General features: G+C 39.3%; 1 protein-coding gene across 1 annotated transcript in view; it reads right to left on the reverse strand.

Moving 5' to 3' along the window:
• WNK2 (WNK lysine deficient protein kinase 2) overlaps positions 1-17,754 on the reverse strand; it is a 227,322-nt gene that overhangs the window by 77,208 nt on the left and 132,360 nt on the right. The window contains 3 exon segments of the mRNA XM_078151684.1: positions 1,122-1,274; positions 2,911-3,107; positions 9,960-10,251. Coding sequence (XP_078007810.1) covers positions 1,122-1,274; positions 2,911-3,107; positions 9,960-10,251 — 642 coding nt within the window.

Genomic DNA, 17,754 nt, shown 5'->3' on the forward strand with positions numbered 1-17,754 from the left:
GTCAGGAGGCATAAACGAAGATGGAGAGTATTCTAGGCAAAGAGGAAGGACTCAGGGAGTGGAGTGCTATGTATGAGTAACAGAAGACAAGTATTATTAGGGGAACAAAGTGTATGAAGGAGCCAGATTGTAAAGGGCTTTAAATGCCAAATAGAGGATTTCATATCTGATCCTGGAGTCTGAGTAGGTGACGTAGCGAGATAGGCAATCACTTTGGCAGCTGAATAGAGAATGGGCTGGATTATGGAAGAGACAGTGCAGGGAAACCAACTAGAAGGCTATTGCAGTAGATGAGGTAGGAGATACAGAGCTTCACAGGGTGGCAGCTGTGTGAATTGAGAGAAGGGAACACGTGAAGGATGTTGTGAAGTCAACAAACTGGATATTGGTGGGGGTAGGGGTAGGGCAGCCTGTGAGTGAGAGTGTAGAGTTAAAGATGACACCACCATTGTGAGCCTGGGTGACTGGTGATGCTCTCAACAGTAATAAAGACATTACAAAGAAAGGGGCTTTTGTAGGGGAGGTAAGGAGGTCTGTTTTGGACATGTTGAGTTTGAGATACCTAGAGGCCATTCATTTCAAGAGGCAGCTGAGGATATGAAACTGGAGCTCAGAAGTGAGGTAAGGGCTGGATAAATAAATCTGGGAATCATCTTTGATAGAGATAATAACTGTACCCACGTGAACTGATGAGATCACCCAGAAAAATAATACAGAGGGAGAAGAGATGACGTCCAAAGACACAGCGGTGGAGGAAATAAGCAGAAACAGTAAGAACAAACTATACAATGACTACAACAAAGGCAACAGAAAGAACTCTAAAAGAAAGCTCAACTCCAGAAAATGGTGATCATCAATCCTGCTCCTGGACAACGAATAATAAAACATACCTTCCTTCTCTCAATAGAAAGACAGGCTACTTATGGGGCAGAACATTAGATATAAAACGCAATCACTTACTGGCTTTAGCTTAGCTTTTTCTTTATTCTATTTTGGAGAGAGAGAGGAGCCCTATCAAGAAGTGACTGTAATGTAGAAACAAAAGACATTAATATAAGCTCTCTTACCCGTCTGTCCCTTGAAGACTGAATTAGAGAGACAAAGAAATTTTACAGACTTACCTGCTGGGTGGGTAACATAGATGGCGCTGGCCCAATATGCCCTGAAGCAACTGTTGTTGGCTGCACTGAAAAAGTCATTGCTGGTTCTGGGTAATGTTGCTGTGGTCTCGGAGGGAGTACAGTGGAAGAAACAGGGCCCACAGTCAGTCCAGGCTGAGGAGAAAAGAAAGCACATCTTTCAAATTTTATTTTAGAACAGCCTGAAGGCATGGTAGACTTCAATGTGAAATAGGCTAACTACTGAAATATATCCAAAATGGAAGGCAGGAAAAAGACAATGACAAGGAAGAAAACGACAATTCACTAGGAAATTTTGGGGTTATCAAAGTCTACCCCCAAGAAAAAGAAAAGAAAAACATAAAAAGTTCTTCCCCAAGGAAAACTATTTTGTTTCTTAGTATTGTTAGTGCCAAGTACAGTGACTTGCATATAGGAGACATGTTAAAAGTTTGTGAAACTGAATAATATACATGCCAACAATATTATCTTGTACCCATCTGTGTGAATAAAATGCCAGTTCTACATCCCTACTCCTTACTTTTAAGCAAAGCTAGAACTATGGATAAGCAGCCACATAGGACATAACAGGTAGGGTGAAACTTCTCAATATGGTATTTTTTCATGAATGTACACATCTCACTGCCAGAAAATTCCACTCTTCAGAGTAAAGAGTTTTTTTTAATTTTTAAATAGGGCACACCCACATCCACATACACACTTTATATTAGAAAGACCTTGACCAGTAAGAATGTGATGACCTTTCCTTGATAATTAAACAATTATGTATTATTGTATTTATTATTACACAAATTACACAATGTCACCCATTTTAGAGGAAATGTCTTTCTGGACTTTGCAGATACTACAGAGGACTTTCTTCTTCTCATTCATATCCAGGACTTATTTCCTATCTTCCCTTCACAGGGAAGTTTGCTACAGCAAATCTCCAGTTACTTTAGCTACATGTCCCTAACAGCAGTCACTGAATTAACAAAAGAAAAAGCATGACAAAAGAAAGCACAAGAAAGAAGCGACCATGTGTCCACCAATGGAACTTGAGTTCTCCTCAAAGACCTAGTGAGTTAATGGTGGTTGAGTAGAATTATTAGGCATGTTGAGACCATCTGCTGCATCCTGCAGGGAGTTTCCAAAAATGCCACAAAATACTGTGTGTGTGTGTGTGTGTGTGTGTGTGTGTGTGTGAGAGAGAGAGAGAGAGAGAGAGTTTGAACTCAGTTTTAATAAAAATAAGGAAATGCAAACTATATCATTTCCTATTTAAAAAAAAGCTAGTTGGCCTAGGCTTTTATGGCAAGATTAAAAATATGCAAATACAAATTTTAAAAATCAGCATCTAAGCTATTTTAAGTATGAATGATGAGTGAGGAAGAATGAGAAGTTGGGGACAAGGAAGAAAATAATGAAATACAGCTGACTCTCAGTGACATATGTGTGAATAATTCACTTGGAGAATTATCCTAGGACAAATTTTTAATCCCAAGTTGATATCCCCCCTGCTTCTTGGTGAACTTCTGGCCAAATCTGGTAAAGTCAGATGGCACACACTACGAGACTTCAACTTAATTTGTCAAAGTCAGACTAAGTTGCCTAATGTGTTCCAAAGCCAAGAACAAATAATTTTTGGTTTATTCAACAGTATTCGTTTCCCATTCCCCCTGCTATTAGAGAAAACAACTGAGAGTTGATGGTAGTGATAATTCAGGAAACTCATCATATGAACAGATCACCTTATAAACATGAACAATGAAGATTGAGATTAAAAACTTACCGCTGTAGGCTGCTGGTAGGGCCCCAGAGATGGGTGGCTCTGTGTCCCAACCTGACCATCACTGACAGGCGGGCTGTAGACTCGCTGAATAGTGGGAGGGATGGCGTCCGGCAGGGAAGAGTAAATCACGCTCTGCTGGCTACTCTGGGAGTCTGAGTACACAGTGGAGCCTTGGCCACTGTCAAATGTGCTGTCCGCTGGAGGCAGCAAACAAAATTTCAAGGTTTAGGGTAAACATTTTAAAAACACTATGGTCCAATTAACGCCCAGAACAAAGAATATGGGACATGTTCAGGAAAATGGAAACATTAGCACAACATAAAAACCCACTTCTCCATTAGAATCCACTTCTAAGGAATTTGTTAAAACTTTTTGCAAACAATATCACTCTGAAAGAGGTGGGTCTGCGCTATATGCCAGAAGGTAATTAAAGCCATCAGCTTGACTACAACAACATTCATTGTATTGAGGAGGCATCACATTGTAAGAAGGGTCCTGTCTCTCAATTCCCATATCATATACAGTCATATTTGTACATATTGTCTGACCACATGGAAAAAAACACCTTGAGGGAAAGGACTGTTAAAGAGTAGGCACTCAATAAATTACTTTTCAATAATTTACAATTTCAAGTATTTATGAAGTATTTCAAACATTCGATTGAACAATTTCAAGTCTTTTAAAGAGCTAACTGTATGCCAGACATTGCTCTAAGTGCTGGGGAAACAAAGTAACAATGTACTGGCGACTGGCCCTCTAGGAACCAACACCCTATGGAGGGGAAGAGAACATTTACATATGAGCTACATACAAAGCCATCAATCAACCAGCACCTCCTAGGTATCAGAGAAACAAGAACAAAAATGAAATGTCCCTTAATTTCAGGAACTCTCATTCCACTAGGCAGAAAAAAACAAGTACACACACTAATATATCAAATATGCGCAAAATTAATGTAAGGAAAGGCAGGGCCTCAGACCATCTATTCATCATTACCTTTGCTTCTAAGTCTCTAGACTTGGGCACCATGACTTAGCTGCCATCTCATCATGTAATTTCATTTATGGTCTTCCCACCCTGGAACATTCCCTTCTTCAAATGGCGAGTTCTTTTCAAGATCCCTATTTTGAGGGAGGGTCTCAGACCAGCCATCCTTAATTTCTCTCCTCACTCCTCTTCTGACTCTCTACACTTTGTCCCTGTATGAGGCCCTCCTTCCCCACTCCTGCAACACTTTTTAGCTCCCTTTTGGGAAATGTCCTTATTAGAATGTCAGTTCCTTGCAGGCAGTGATGTCTTTCTTTCAGTTTGTATTTGTCCCGAGGCCTTAGCTAAGTATCTGGCATATACCGATGCTCACTGACTGATCTGACAAGGTAATTTTAGGAGGGACTGTACTAGTGACTAGAGGATCAGGAAAGATTTCATGTAGCAGGTCATGCTCCAACTGCAACTTAACAGAAACCAGAGGATCCAAAAACAGAGGGTGAGGAAAGATGCATATTCCACACATGGAGGACAGCCAGGTCAAAGGTCTGGGACAGCGTTGTATATAGTGTTGAAAAACAAAGACATAGTATGGTTGCATCAGAGTGTGTAGACAGGAAGAATATACACTGGAAAAGTAGGAAGGGACAGGTTTGTAAAGAATTTTTATATACTAAACATGTAAACTCATTTATTTGATCCCAGAGATAATAAGGGATCACTGGAGTTTATCAAGTAGGGGAATGATATGCTATGATCAGTCCTGTTGATGGCGCTTAAAAAGACTGGCAGAATTCACAACATACCAGTAGAGTCACTTGAATAGGTCCTGCCTACATTTGGTGTTTAGGAAAAATAAAGCCACAGAGTAACATCTCAGTATTCTGGTTGCTGTCCCATTATGAATGAAAAGTGTATGTCTGGATCCTCCATCCAGCATTCTATGCACCCCCAAGTTCCCCATGAGCCAAGCTTTTTCACAAAAGAACTGCACAATCCACAGCTTTGTTGCTGCTCATCAGGCAGAGAGTTGGTCTGAATTCAAGTCTGGAAACTGCAGAAGCTTGGCAATTGGTCCATCGTGGCATCTTTGTCAAATGTAAGTCAGGATTATAATGGTTTTACTGAATATTAAAGCTTGAGAGGGGCCTTTTCAGATTCACTGAAGCTTATTAAATATCTCCATACAATTAACAAGCTTGTTTCACTAAAACTATTGTGTCTCTCAGTGGAAAATTCCAAGATGGTGCCCATGGAAATTGTTCAGTCTACAGCTTTCATTGCAGTAAAAATGAAAAATGACAGCTGGTTCTCAATTCTGCCTTTCTTGTTCCCATATCCCAAAGGAAACTCTCAATGTCAGCGACAGCCAAACTGCTGGCCTCAGGATTTGCATGCACCAAATGGCAACCTTTTTTTTCCAAACTCAATAACCAGACGAATGCTAGTACAGCAGTGGGGAAAGCCAGTTTTGCCAACATACTCTTGCAGAGAGCAAAAAAAGAAAAGAAAAGGTCTTGAGCGGTAGTGGTAGTGTTTATGGCCTATTCAATTCTTCTCTCTTCTCTTTTAGTGCATTCAGATGTTTAATTTAAATTTATCAAACAAAATTTAACACTGACCTGTGCAGTCATCTATCACTCACTCTGTAAGGCAGCATGGTTTGGTGGAGGGTGTGCTTGACTTGGAGTCAGGAGGATTTATGTTCAAATCCCACCTGTGACACTGACCAGCTGCGTGACCCTGTGACCTCTCCTTATTGGTACAATGGAGACAATAACACCTGCAGTGCCTATCAAACACGGTTGTTATGGGGCTCGATGGAAGGAGCAGTTTAAAGAACTTTGCAAACACTAAGGTGCTCTGTAAAGTGTTTAGCACAGTGCCTGGCACATAGTAAGCTCTTAATAAATCCTTCCGTCCTCTGCTCCCTTTTTCCTCCCTTCTTCCTTCCCCCTTCTCTCCTCCTTTCCTCTCTGCTATTCTTACTATTATGCATATGTACTGTCATCCACAGTGATTCAGTAAACAGTAAGATTTACACATCCCAACTCTAGGAGCCTACCCTAAGCTTTAATCTTTAAGTTTCAGTAAGAAACCAGGTGCTGAATAGATAGAGTTCACTCTTCATATTACTTCCTTGGATTTTTGGATTTCCTTTGAACTTACAATAGCAAAAGAGTAGAAACAAAGTAAACTCAAAACCAATGGTAAAGTGTGGTAGAAGTAACATCAATTATAAGCTGAGACGAACTCTATTTACAGCATTTTGAGTGCACGTAGGTATTGAATTATTAACCTATAAAACAATCTCTTCTTTCCAACTCCCCAACAGGAGAGAGCTGTTTATACTAGGCTGAAGAATCTAAAAGCACTATCGATCAAAACTGTTAAGACACAGACTACTGGATTATGTGGTAAAGCACCATATGAATATGCTGGGTTAGAAATCAAATTGGGGTTTTGTTTCCAATTTCCTTATGCTGGGTAAACTGCCTGCAAATGTCATAAAAGAGGCTCCCTTGGATGATTCAGCTACTCAAGTGTTTATCCACTAAATACGTTACTGAACAGCATGCCCAAGTTGAGGGATTTGTGCTGCAGCTCCTAGGCCAATTCCATTTTTTAACTATCTAAGCACAAACTAGCTTTCTTCACAGTTTCTAAACAAAGAAACTGGACTAAGTTAGCACTTGGTAAAGTTGACTACTTGACATAACCAATGACCGACCCTTTCCCTCCTCACCATACACTCAAAATTGAAGAACAGAAAAAAGGAGGAAGGAAAGAAGGGAGAGGAAGGGAACAAACATTTATTAAGCACCTAGTACATGCCAGGCACTGTGTTAAACACTTTACAAATACTATCTCATCTGATCTTCACAATAGCAACTCTGGGAAGTTGGGTGCTATTATTGGCTCCATTTTTACAGCTGAGGAAACTGAGATAAATACAGGTTAAGTTATTGGCCCAGGATCATATGGCTAGAAAGTATGAGAGGCTGAATTTGAACTCATTCCTCACTCCATGCCCAGCACTCTATCCATTGTACCACCTATTTGTCTCCTGAACTGCTGCCCAGGGTAACTTGATATAAGGACTATCTACTATCAATGAAAGTAGCAAAACCTCCTTTTCTATCTATTCAATATTAAGTGCCAGCAGTCACATGTAACCCCCAGTTTCCTCATCTCTAAAATGAGGCAACTTATGAGATTTTTATAAGAGATGATTCATCAATTTATTCATAGATTTTTAATCAGATATTTATGCCAACCCCCAAACTTAGATATTTAAATTGTTTTGAATGCTTTCACTAAAGCAACTATTGCTTTTAGTCTGTTTATTTTTCTTTACAAACTAATGGTAGTTTTTTTTCTTAAAAAACAGACAAACAAACCAAGAAAAAAGTAATTACTTTTAAAATGAACTATTTTAGTTCTAAATATAATGTGTTTCATCCAGAGAAAAAACTATGGAGTCTGAATGCAGAATGAAGCATACTATGTGCTCTTTTTTTTTCCTGCTGTTTTGTTTTGTTTCTTGTTTTTGTGGTTCCTCCTATTGGCTCTAATTCTTCTTTATAACATGACTAATATGAAAATATGTTTAATAGGAATGTATATGTAGAGTCTAATCAGATTGCATGCCATCTTGGAAAGGGAGGTAAGAAGGGAGGGGGAAGAAGATTTAAAACTCAAAAGCTTATGGAAGTGAATATTGAAAACTAAAAACAATTAATTTTTTTTAAAAATGTGTTTTATGCAACTTGAAAATCTTATACCATCCTTTTATGTTTTCTAAGTCATTGTGGATGACACTAGGTATTAAAACATATTCAAATTAAACAGATTCAGACACATCAACAGTTAACTCAATTTTCACCACCACCCTGCTAATTCAAACTGGAAAAGATAAGTTTTCCTGCTTGCTCAATTCACAACTGATCTCTCACTTTAAATGAATGCTCTAAAAAGAAGAAAACAAGTACTGTTGATAGAAGTTGGGAGAAACCTAGGTGCTTAAAGGATTCAATGGTATGCCATTCCTCAACTGACTTAGATCTCTTATTCTTGCCCTGTTTTTCCCTTCTCCCATCCATGTCCCCCGCCCCCATAGATGCCAAAATGATTTTTACTAAAGCACAAGACTGATCATGTCACTCTATTTCTTAAATTCCTGGGGCTCCCTATTTCCTCTAGAGTCAAATAGACGCTTCTCTGTTTGGCCTTCAAAGTGCTTCACAACCTGCCTGAATCTTACTTTCCTAGTTTTATTATTTAACTATTTACGCACACTATGCCTAGAATACAGTCCCATCCTTCTCTCTGCATCTTAGAATTTCTGTTTCCTTCCAAGCTCAGCTCAAGGGATGCCTCATTCATGAAGCTACTAGTGCCTCCCCTCCATCCCCAATTAACTTGTACCTATTTTGCATACACTTGCAAATGTATATATTGTCTGTTCAATAGATTGCTTACTATTTGTCCTGGAAGAGGATCATGGATGGCATCAGGAAGGTGATGCTGTAACTTGCAAGTGAATTGGATTTAAGTGAGGGACGGCTGTGCAAAGTCACCAGTCTCACTTTTTCCTCCTTAGCCATCTGGGTCCACTGGGCAAAGTATAGATCAGGATGACTGGATATGGCCCTGGATGCAGTGGGAGACCATGGCCTTTTTAAGGTCTTTTCCAGGTCTCATTTTGACTGAGGCAACACCCATTCAATGATTAAGGATAGATAAGAAACAGGCAACAAACGGCCTCTTTTACCTAGTTCTTATTCCTGTTCTTTCTCTCTGAAAGGGGGAGAACTTTAGGGTTTCTGGCCAAAACAGAAAAAATTGCTATTTATGTTCACACTGAGCAATCAGGTCCAAAACTATGACACCTCCCCCAACTTGGACTGTGACCTATTGCTGGCCAATCAATGAGAGCCAGAGTGATTTGGATTTAAGGCATGGTCCTTAAGAAAGAAATCAAGCTGTTGGGAGGTTTCAGTGATCAAAATTTACATTCCTTTGGACAGAGCACACACAGGTAAGAGTATGACTCCCTTTGTGGACAGAGGGAGAGGACAGGAGGGGAGCAGAGGAGAGGACAGAATAATAGCTTCATGAGAGAAGGGACTAGTTCACTTCTGTCTTTGAATCTCCCATGTCTAGCACATTGTAGAAGCTTAATAAATGCTTGATGATTAATTTTGACGCAGTTTTCATGGCATATCATGAAATGATTGCTAGATGCCCTCTTATAGCCAATGTTTTCTCCAGTTTAGTATAACCCCACTGCCCAACATTTATACATCTTTCAGGTTTGCAATATGCCTCAAAACAAATTAAACTAAATTAAATCCTACAGACACTGTTACTGACATTGTACAGATAAAGAAGCTAAAGCCAGAGAATTTAAGGGAATTGCCTAATATAACCAAGTACCAGAGATGCGAGTCAATCTCTGGCCTCTCCTGACCCCAAGTCCAGTATCCTTTTTACTATATCACATTGCCTATTATTCAGTACTAAGAACATTAAAGAGAAAAAAGAAAAAAATGAGCCTATTGTAACCTCACCAAAAAGCACACAGGTTGTATTGTTTTAAATTCCCTAATAATGAGAAGCTACAAATCCCCATTTCACAATAACTTTCATTTTCCCATATACTACATAAAAACTATTTGTTACGTTTTATTTTTTTTTGGGTCGGTGGGGTGGAAAGCAATTGGGGTTAAGTGACTTGCCCGGAGTCACACAGCTAGTAAGTGGTATGTGTCTGAGGCCGGATTTGAACTCAGGTCCTCCTGACTCCAGGGCCAGTGCTCTATCTACTGCGCTACCTAGCTGCCCCTTTGTTATTATTTTTTAAAACTTCTTATCTCCCTCCCTTTGCAAAAAAAATAAAAATAAAAGTCCATAGCTTTTAAATAGCTATATTGGTCTTAGAGGACACAATTTGACTCTAAGCATAAATAGCTAAATCCATGACATTACAAGCCATGCTGGAATTGGGTTCTGCTATATTACAATTATATTTTCATTGAAAAGGAAAGAAATAGACTTACATGCCACCGATGTGGCGCTCGTGGGAAGCTTCGGCTGAAAGAGATGCTGGTCAGCTTCAGGCTCCTCAGGTTCTAATGGAGTCTGCTGGCCAACATGAGAATGGTATGTGACCTGAACCTGGAGTTGTGCCTGCGGCAACTTGGCTTTATCCAGGCTCTCTGAGTCCCGGCGCTCCTCAGACTGCACAATAGGCCAGATCCTCTCTCTTCTCCACTGAATTAATGCTACTCTGTCTCGAATTGACTTTGCCACTATCTTGACATCGCTTTCATGAAAAAATCCAGACTCGATCTGCAAGAAAAGTCACACTGATGGTTAGACTACTGCATGCACAGCAAAGGAAAGCACACACAACTCCCTTCCCCCCAAAAACAGAACAAACAAAACCCAATAAACCAATGTATGTTAATACTTAACTGCATCTACCTTGAAACATAATAGAATCAAGGAATAGATGATGTAGGCTTCACTGTGATTGTAATCTATCTACCTTTTCTAGAACACAGTTGAGATCATGAGTAAGAAATGAAGCATATAAAGAATGCATAACTCCTGGAAGCATAAAATTGGGTACATTTAAAGGTGAATGTCAGTATGTCTTTCCTTACAACTATGACCACCTAGATGGGACATGGACATTGGGCATTAGAGGATCCTGGTTCCACTAGTAACTACCTCTGAGACACCTAAGGGTAGTTACTTTAAAGTGTCAAGTCTTTGGTTTACTCATATTTCAAGTGAAGGGATTAGACTTACTCCCTCTGATATCCCTTCTGGCTCTAGTCTATGATCATATGTGTACGATTCCCCATTCAAATTCCATTCTTAGGTCTCATCATAATATAAAACCTGCGTTCTTGGAGGTTATGCCAACAGAGCACCAACTCTAATAGGTCCTACCAAGCAAGGCAGGAACCTAGTATGAGCTAATGGCCATCTGTGTGTAAGAACCAGCCAAAGGAAGTTTGGAGGAGCTTATCACCAGATTGGTTGCAGAGGGATGAATTTATTAAGTCATAACAACTTGAGACCATGATGACAAAAAGTGTCACTGCTTTTTAAACAGCCCTTTAAGGTTGATGAGGGACTTTCCCTATCTTATGGGATCTTCATAGCACCGAGGTAAGTGCTACTGTTTTCTTCAATTTACAGATGGGGTAACTGAAAATGATCAAGTGATTTACCAAGGGTCATAGAGGTAAAAAGCATTTGAAGCAAGATTCGAACCCAAGTCTTGGATTCCAAATCTGGTCTTCATTTGCTACACTTTCAAAATGTAGAGGGATTATACTCTTCATTGGTGAAACGAGTGTCTGTTACCCTGCTCCTCCTCCCCCCAGAGCACAGATCCCTGAAGCATGAAAAATTAGATATAAAACCAAACTAAGCTCATTAGTAACACATCACAATGACTTTAGAAATATAGGAGCAATATAAATTGAGCCTTTCAAAAGTTTAAATGCAAAATGTTACCAAATGAAATATCTGGAAAACACTTAGCCCAGTGCCTGGCATATAGTAGGTGCTTAATAAATGCTCGTTCCCTTCCCTCCCCACCCCCAAGCAAAAAGAAGACTCTTTCAATTGGAAAATAATTGTTGACAAAGATGGGTGAGGAAATAGCAAGATTGCATGTAGATGTTTTAAAATGGATTTATATTTCTGCTTATTTTTTGTTTCTAATCCCAATAGACTTAAGACATTTGCAGACACTTTCAGTAAACCTTGAAATCATTGCACATATGGAGACATGGAGAAGTCTCAGAAGACTAGGACCGGGAAGACTTCCAAATTTTTGAATAGAAAAGGAAAAAAAAAAAGAATGGATCCAGAGAAATACAAACTGGTACCTCTGACAATACTTTGCAAGACTGGAAGGGAGGACAAAAGAGCTATTTCGCAGACATTTAGAAAAGGATCGGGTGATCTCACTAGGAGCTAACTGAATTTAGTTTGAGGGGTTACTGAGTTGAGAGATGTGATGAAGGAACTGAACCGGTAAGACGATGAAAGAGTTAGTCTAGCTTCAAAATGGTTTTTATCAGGGATGAATGTAAGGCCTTTAAAAAAAATCAACTACAGAACCAAAGAGATGTAGAGGTCAAAATTTCAGGGGACAATGAATTGGTAATAATTCAGTAGAACACCAAATTTCAGCCAACAGGAAAGCTAATGAACTCTCTGACTCCCTGAATATAACAATAGCATTCAGCACCAATAATAATAATCGTTTTCAAAGTGTTTCACATATATTATCTCATTTGATCCTTAGAACAACTTGGTGAGGTAGGTGCTACAGATATTATCATCCCTATTTTAGAGATGAGGAAATTGAGGCTCAGAGAAATTATGTAATTTTCCTACTGGCACTTAGTTACTAAGTAACAGAGGTAGGATTTGAACCTAAATCTCCTACACTATTTGAGTAGCTGTTTCATTTTTGTTTCTTTATCTCCAGTGGTTGACTGATTCTACTCTATCCACCCAAATCTAGCACCCTGTTTACAACCCTGGCCTGTCTCTGTCCCCATTGTGCTCTTTGCTGGTTTGATCTGAAGTGTTATCATTTGAAAAGGAATTGTGATAAACTAGGGTGTCCAGGAGGGCACTGAGGTAGGACAGCAAGATATCTGGAAACCATTTCACATGGGCAATGGTTGAAACACACTGGAAAACCAGATTGAGAGAATAAAGAGTAACTGTCTCCAAATCTCTGTGCTATGTTGGAGGATAAAACTAGAAGTGATGGTGAGAATACCGGGAAAAGAGATGTCAGCTGAAAAAGAGGGAGCCTGTAAATAACAAGGCTGTACACCAGATAATGCTATCCTGACTCTTTCACAAAGCTACTATGTTACTGCATTTGATTCTCTTGGGAAACTCACAGGAAAACTCTAAAACAGCTAGGTGGCTCCGTGAATAGAGGACCCAGCCTGGAGTCAAGAAGACCTGAGTTCAAATTCTGCCTTAGAAACTTATTAGCTGTGTGACCCTAAGCAAGTCACTTCATGGCTGTTTGCCTCAGTTTCCTCATCTGTAAAATGGGAACAATAATAGCATCTATTGCCCAGGGTTGCTATAAGGGTCAAATGAAATAACATGTGCAGCATTTTGAAGACCTTAAAGCTAATAATAATAACAACAGTAATATTTATAGTGCTTACTATGTGTAAGGCACACAGTACTAAGTACTAAGCACTTTACAATGATTACCCCATTTGAATGGACTAGATGATCTCTGGGGCCCCTTCTAACCTAAGATTCTATGACTACAAGACCTTAACTACCACAGTCCCAACAGCGAGCTTAGCATCCCAAACAAAGCTGTTTCTAAGATACACCAACATAAAAGAAATTACTCATCTCTGAATGCCTGACATCAGCCAGCAAGAAAACAGCAGGCAAAGAAAATGAATTTGAATTGGCTTCAACTTGTTTGCCCATTCACTTCTGTCCATGGTAATTTCACCCAGCAGGGATATCCCACAGAGGCTTAAGGTTTTTCTAGCATGACTAATGATGTTTGAAGATGATTGTTAAAGATCTTTAACAATGGAATCCAACATTTTACATTGCTTTGTTCAGTGGCAAATCTATAGCCAATTGCCCCATATTTTCTGTACTATGCCTCTCTGCCTGTTTCCTTGAATTTACCACCTGGGGTTGTTGCTTTCAAAGAGTATTTTTTACCTCAGACCAAATGGCACTAGATTTAACTGATGCTACTAGAATATCACAAGCAATTTCACCAGGAGCTGTGACTCAACTATGGGGGATATTGCCATGTAGTTTGCAATATGGTAGCTGACTCTTTACTCAAACAGAGGAAATGAAAAAAAAACAGGGTAGGGAAGCAGAAAGAATATCAAACTTTGAGAATTAGAATGCCCAGGCTCTTGGCTTGGCCAGGCCACTTACTGATTGTGTAGCCATGGAAAGTCACTTTGATTATGGGCTACTACTTCCTCATCTGTAAAATAAGGGTAATAATACTTGTACTACCTCCCTCACAAGGCTGTGGTGGAGAAAAAAATCTTGTAAACAAAAAACAAAACAAAACAAAACAAACAAAAGCCCTGTGCTACTTAAACATGAACTGGTAGATGAATGTTGGTTACCTAAATCCTAATTGATGGACTTTCACTGTCTGGACCATTCAGAAGCCAAGTTCCTCATGCTTACAAAACTCTTAATATTTCTCGGCCAATATAAAAAGGGCTGATAGAAAATCAAATTAGTAGCTCTGCTCTTGCAAAATCAAACTAAAAGAAATTGGAGTGACAGAAGGCTGCTGAATTCCTGACCTTATAACAGCATCACATACCAATTTAGACTTGGTCCCCTGCCCACTTTGTGGCCATGTCACAGAGAGAAGCTTTTTTTATCTACAGAAAAAAAAAAGTACTAGTAGCCAGGACTCTTAGGTACCGTACTCTTTGCTTTCACATACTTTGCCCATGCCAAAGTCTAAGCTAAAAATGAGGATGACTGTGGGGGAAAAAATCCAGAGAAAGATTCAAGAAATTCTTGGTGACTGAGTTCTCTTTACCTTCTAATGACAACAAACCTAGGAACAAAAGTTCATTTGCCAGTGAAATTCAATCTTTAAATTAAAAAGAGAATAGATGAAGCCTAAAAGCAACAGTTAGCATTGCCATTTGACTTGACACCAATGTAGCACTTTCTATAGCTTTGTATTTCAGTGGATCTTCACATCAACCCTGCAAAGGACTACAGGTGTTATTGCTTCCACTTTACTAATGAGGTAATATAATCAAAGACAGTTATGTAACTTGCTGATGGTCACACAACTATTAATGTCAGGGGCAGGATTTGAATCCAGGTCTCCCAATAACAAGATCATTGCTCTTTTCACTGCAATAATTACCACATAAGGCTGCAAAAATATGTGGTTTTCAAATGGTGTCCTTCTAAAAGAGAGTTCTGTGACATATTTCTGAGAACTCTTGAAGAGATAGAGAAGTAATTTGTTGTAGAAGAAAAAAGTGTTGGGATTTAGAGACATGAGATCTGGACTGAATTTTCTACACCAACAATTCCTAGGTGAGTAAATATGGGCAAGCCAATTCACCTCTCTGAGAGTCAATTTCCTCATCTGTCAAGTGGGAAACGACAATATGTAATAGCACCTAACTCACAGGCTTGTTGTAAGAAAATTGTTTCTTAAACTTTAAAGCCTGAAAAAAAGTAAGCTGCTATTTAATGCTGAGGGTTCATCTATTCTTTCACTTAAGGCTTATTCCTAATAGGTCTCTAGGAGCAGCTGATGTTCAAGGCACTAAAAAATATCACTGAAAACCATGACGTCTGAACACCACTGTTTCAGAGCAAAGCAGATACCCCACTTTGTTTAACAACCACTGGAGAAGACCACTTCTAGATTCAGGAGCCAGACCCCAACATCAGACAGACAGAACACGCCGACAGATCAGTTACTGACATTTTAAGATGTGAAATTGCCTAAGTGGCTTCATGACTTCACAGCTGTGCCATAATCCTCAATCGCGAGCCACTCAGAGTGGTGACACACTCGGGCAATATAAGGTTTCAGCCCTTCATGCCTTAGGCACCCCCACCCTGAGATATAGGGGAAGGGTGACACTATCATGTGCTACATGAGTAGAGATAGATTCTGTCTTCACTATTTACACCAAAATATTTTCCATTATAGGAGAGGGATAAGATCAACTAAGAAGAGAGAAAGAAAGGGATGGGGACACAGAGAGAAAAATGACAGGGTTAAATCTTTTTAATTCTCTGCAATTTAGGCAAAAATTAGTTTGTTAGTGAAATCTGAGCTGTGTAAATTAAGAAAAAAAACTTAATGTAGTAACATTAAAAGGGGACTTAATTGAAATATAAAACAAAACGAGAATGCTAGTTTCCTAAAGTCTAAACTGAAAAGATTTAAGCTCAACTGCAAACCAAATAAAAAGATTTGTTACTCAAAACAAAAATATCCCAACCACCCAGCAAATTAGTTTAAACTAGAACTCACTCTCTCTCTGTACAGATGTGTGTGTATACATACATACACAATACATACATTGTTGTTGTTCAGTAGTTTTCAGTCATATCTGACTCTTCAAGACCCCATTTGGGGTTTTAATGATAAAGATATGGGAGTGGTTTGTCTTTTCCTTCTCCAGCTCATTTTTACAGATGAGGAAACTGAGGCAAACTTGCCCAGGGTCACACGGCTACAGACTGTCTAAGGCTGGCTTGATCTTCCTGACTCTGGGTCCAGCACTTTATCCATTGTGCCACATAGCTCTGTGTGTGTGTGTGTGTGTATGTGTGTGACAAAGCACACACACATACACGTGTATATATAGATAGATATACATACACACAGATACACTATTAAAATTAGATAACAAGAAAGTCCTACAAACTCAATTCATTCATTCAAATTCATACAAATTCATTCTCTTTGGGTCCCTGCTTTTAGGTATATTCAGAGTGCCTAAAGGGCAGCCTTGCTTTTATATCCAATTCTAAATAAGGAGAATCTGAAATTAGTAGGTTCCTTATCTGATAGGGTTACAAGGCTTGGAAGACCAAGAGAATGCTAGACACGTACCACATCTGACAAAGCATTTAACTTGCTCTTGTAGACAAAATGAAACAGTGGTGGGATATAGTTAAGGAGACACAGAGTTGAAGTAGAGGGAGGGGAGAGAGAGAGAGAGAGAGAGAGAGAGAGAGAGAGAGAGAGAGAGAGAGAGAGAGAGAGAGAGAGAGAGAGAGAGTGTTAGTTTGCCTACAGGGTTTGCTTATTAGACCATGTCAACCTAAAGGACTTTTTGAACAGGCTTGTATCCTGAATCCTACACTGTTCTAAATGTTAATCAATGACTTGGATAAAAACATAGAAGGCATGATTATCCACACTGTGGACAATACAAAGATGAATGAACTAAAACATCACATGGCAACAGTTGGAAGCCCTCAAAATCGACAGACACAAATGATGTGGGATGGATCCAACAAGAAGAAATTGAATAAAGGTATACATAAAGGACTCTATTTCTGTATTTAAAACAACAACATAATGTTGTCCTAACACACTAGTACAAGGTAGGGGCAATAGAGTAGGACAGGAAGTTGCTTTGAGGATATTAGATCACGAGATCACCATTTTAGAACTGGAAGGCACCTTAAAGGTCATCTAGTCTAATCCCATCATTTTACAGATGATGAAACTGAGGCCAGGAGAGGTTAAGTGACTTACCTTAATTCACATAAGTTTTATGTGAAGAGGAAGGATTGGAGTACGGGTCTTTTGACTCCAAATTCAATTTTCCTTCCACTGCACTATGACCGAGAGACAGGATCCATGTGTCTGAACCAGATTTCCCAGGATGCCTAGTAAGGTACCAGAAGATTCTTTTGCCCTGAGAATATCTCTTCCATATCAGCTAAAATTTGATAGTCACAATTCCTGAAGTTTCACCAATTGGAAATTCACTTGGGTTAAGAAGTCTTCTCTTTTAATATGTGTCTATCCCTGGGAATACTACTGAGCACTGTTATATCTAATCTTCCTTTATAAGTGTGGTTTCTTTAGAACAATTTCCTCCAAGGCAGCACAGAATGCTTGCAATGCCAGCAGAGACCAGCAGATGGATGGCCCTGGTTGGGCTTATTGTAGTGTCCTAATAGGGAAGGTTCCCAGAGGTGTGAGGATGAGAGGGATGAAACAGAACATTCTTTCCTACTTAGTACCCTAGCCCTTAGAGCTCCACGGGACTTCAGAGATAACATAGTTCA

Source organism: Phascolarctos cinereus, unplaced genomic scaffold (genome assembly GCF_003287225.1).
Source record: "Phascolarctos cinereus isolate Bilbo 61053 unplaced genomic scaffold, phaCin_HiC Scaffold_4;HRSCAF=312, whole genome shotgun sequence".
NCBI classification, from domain to species: domain Eukaryota; kingdom Metazoa; phylum Chordata; class Mammalia; order Diprotodontia; family Phascolarctidae; genus Phascolarctos; species Phascolarctos cinereus.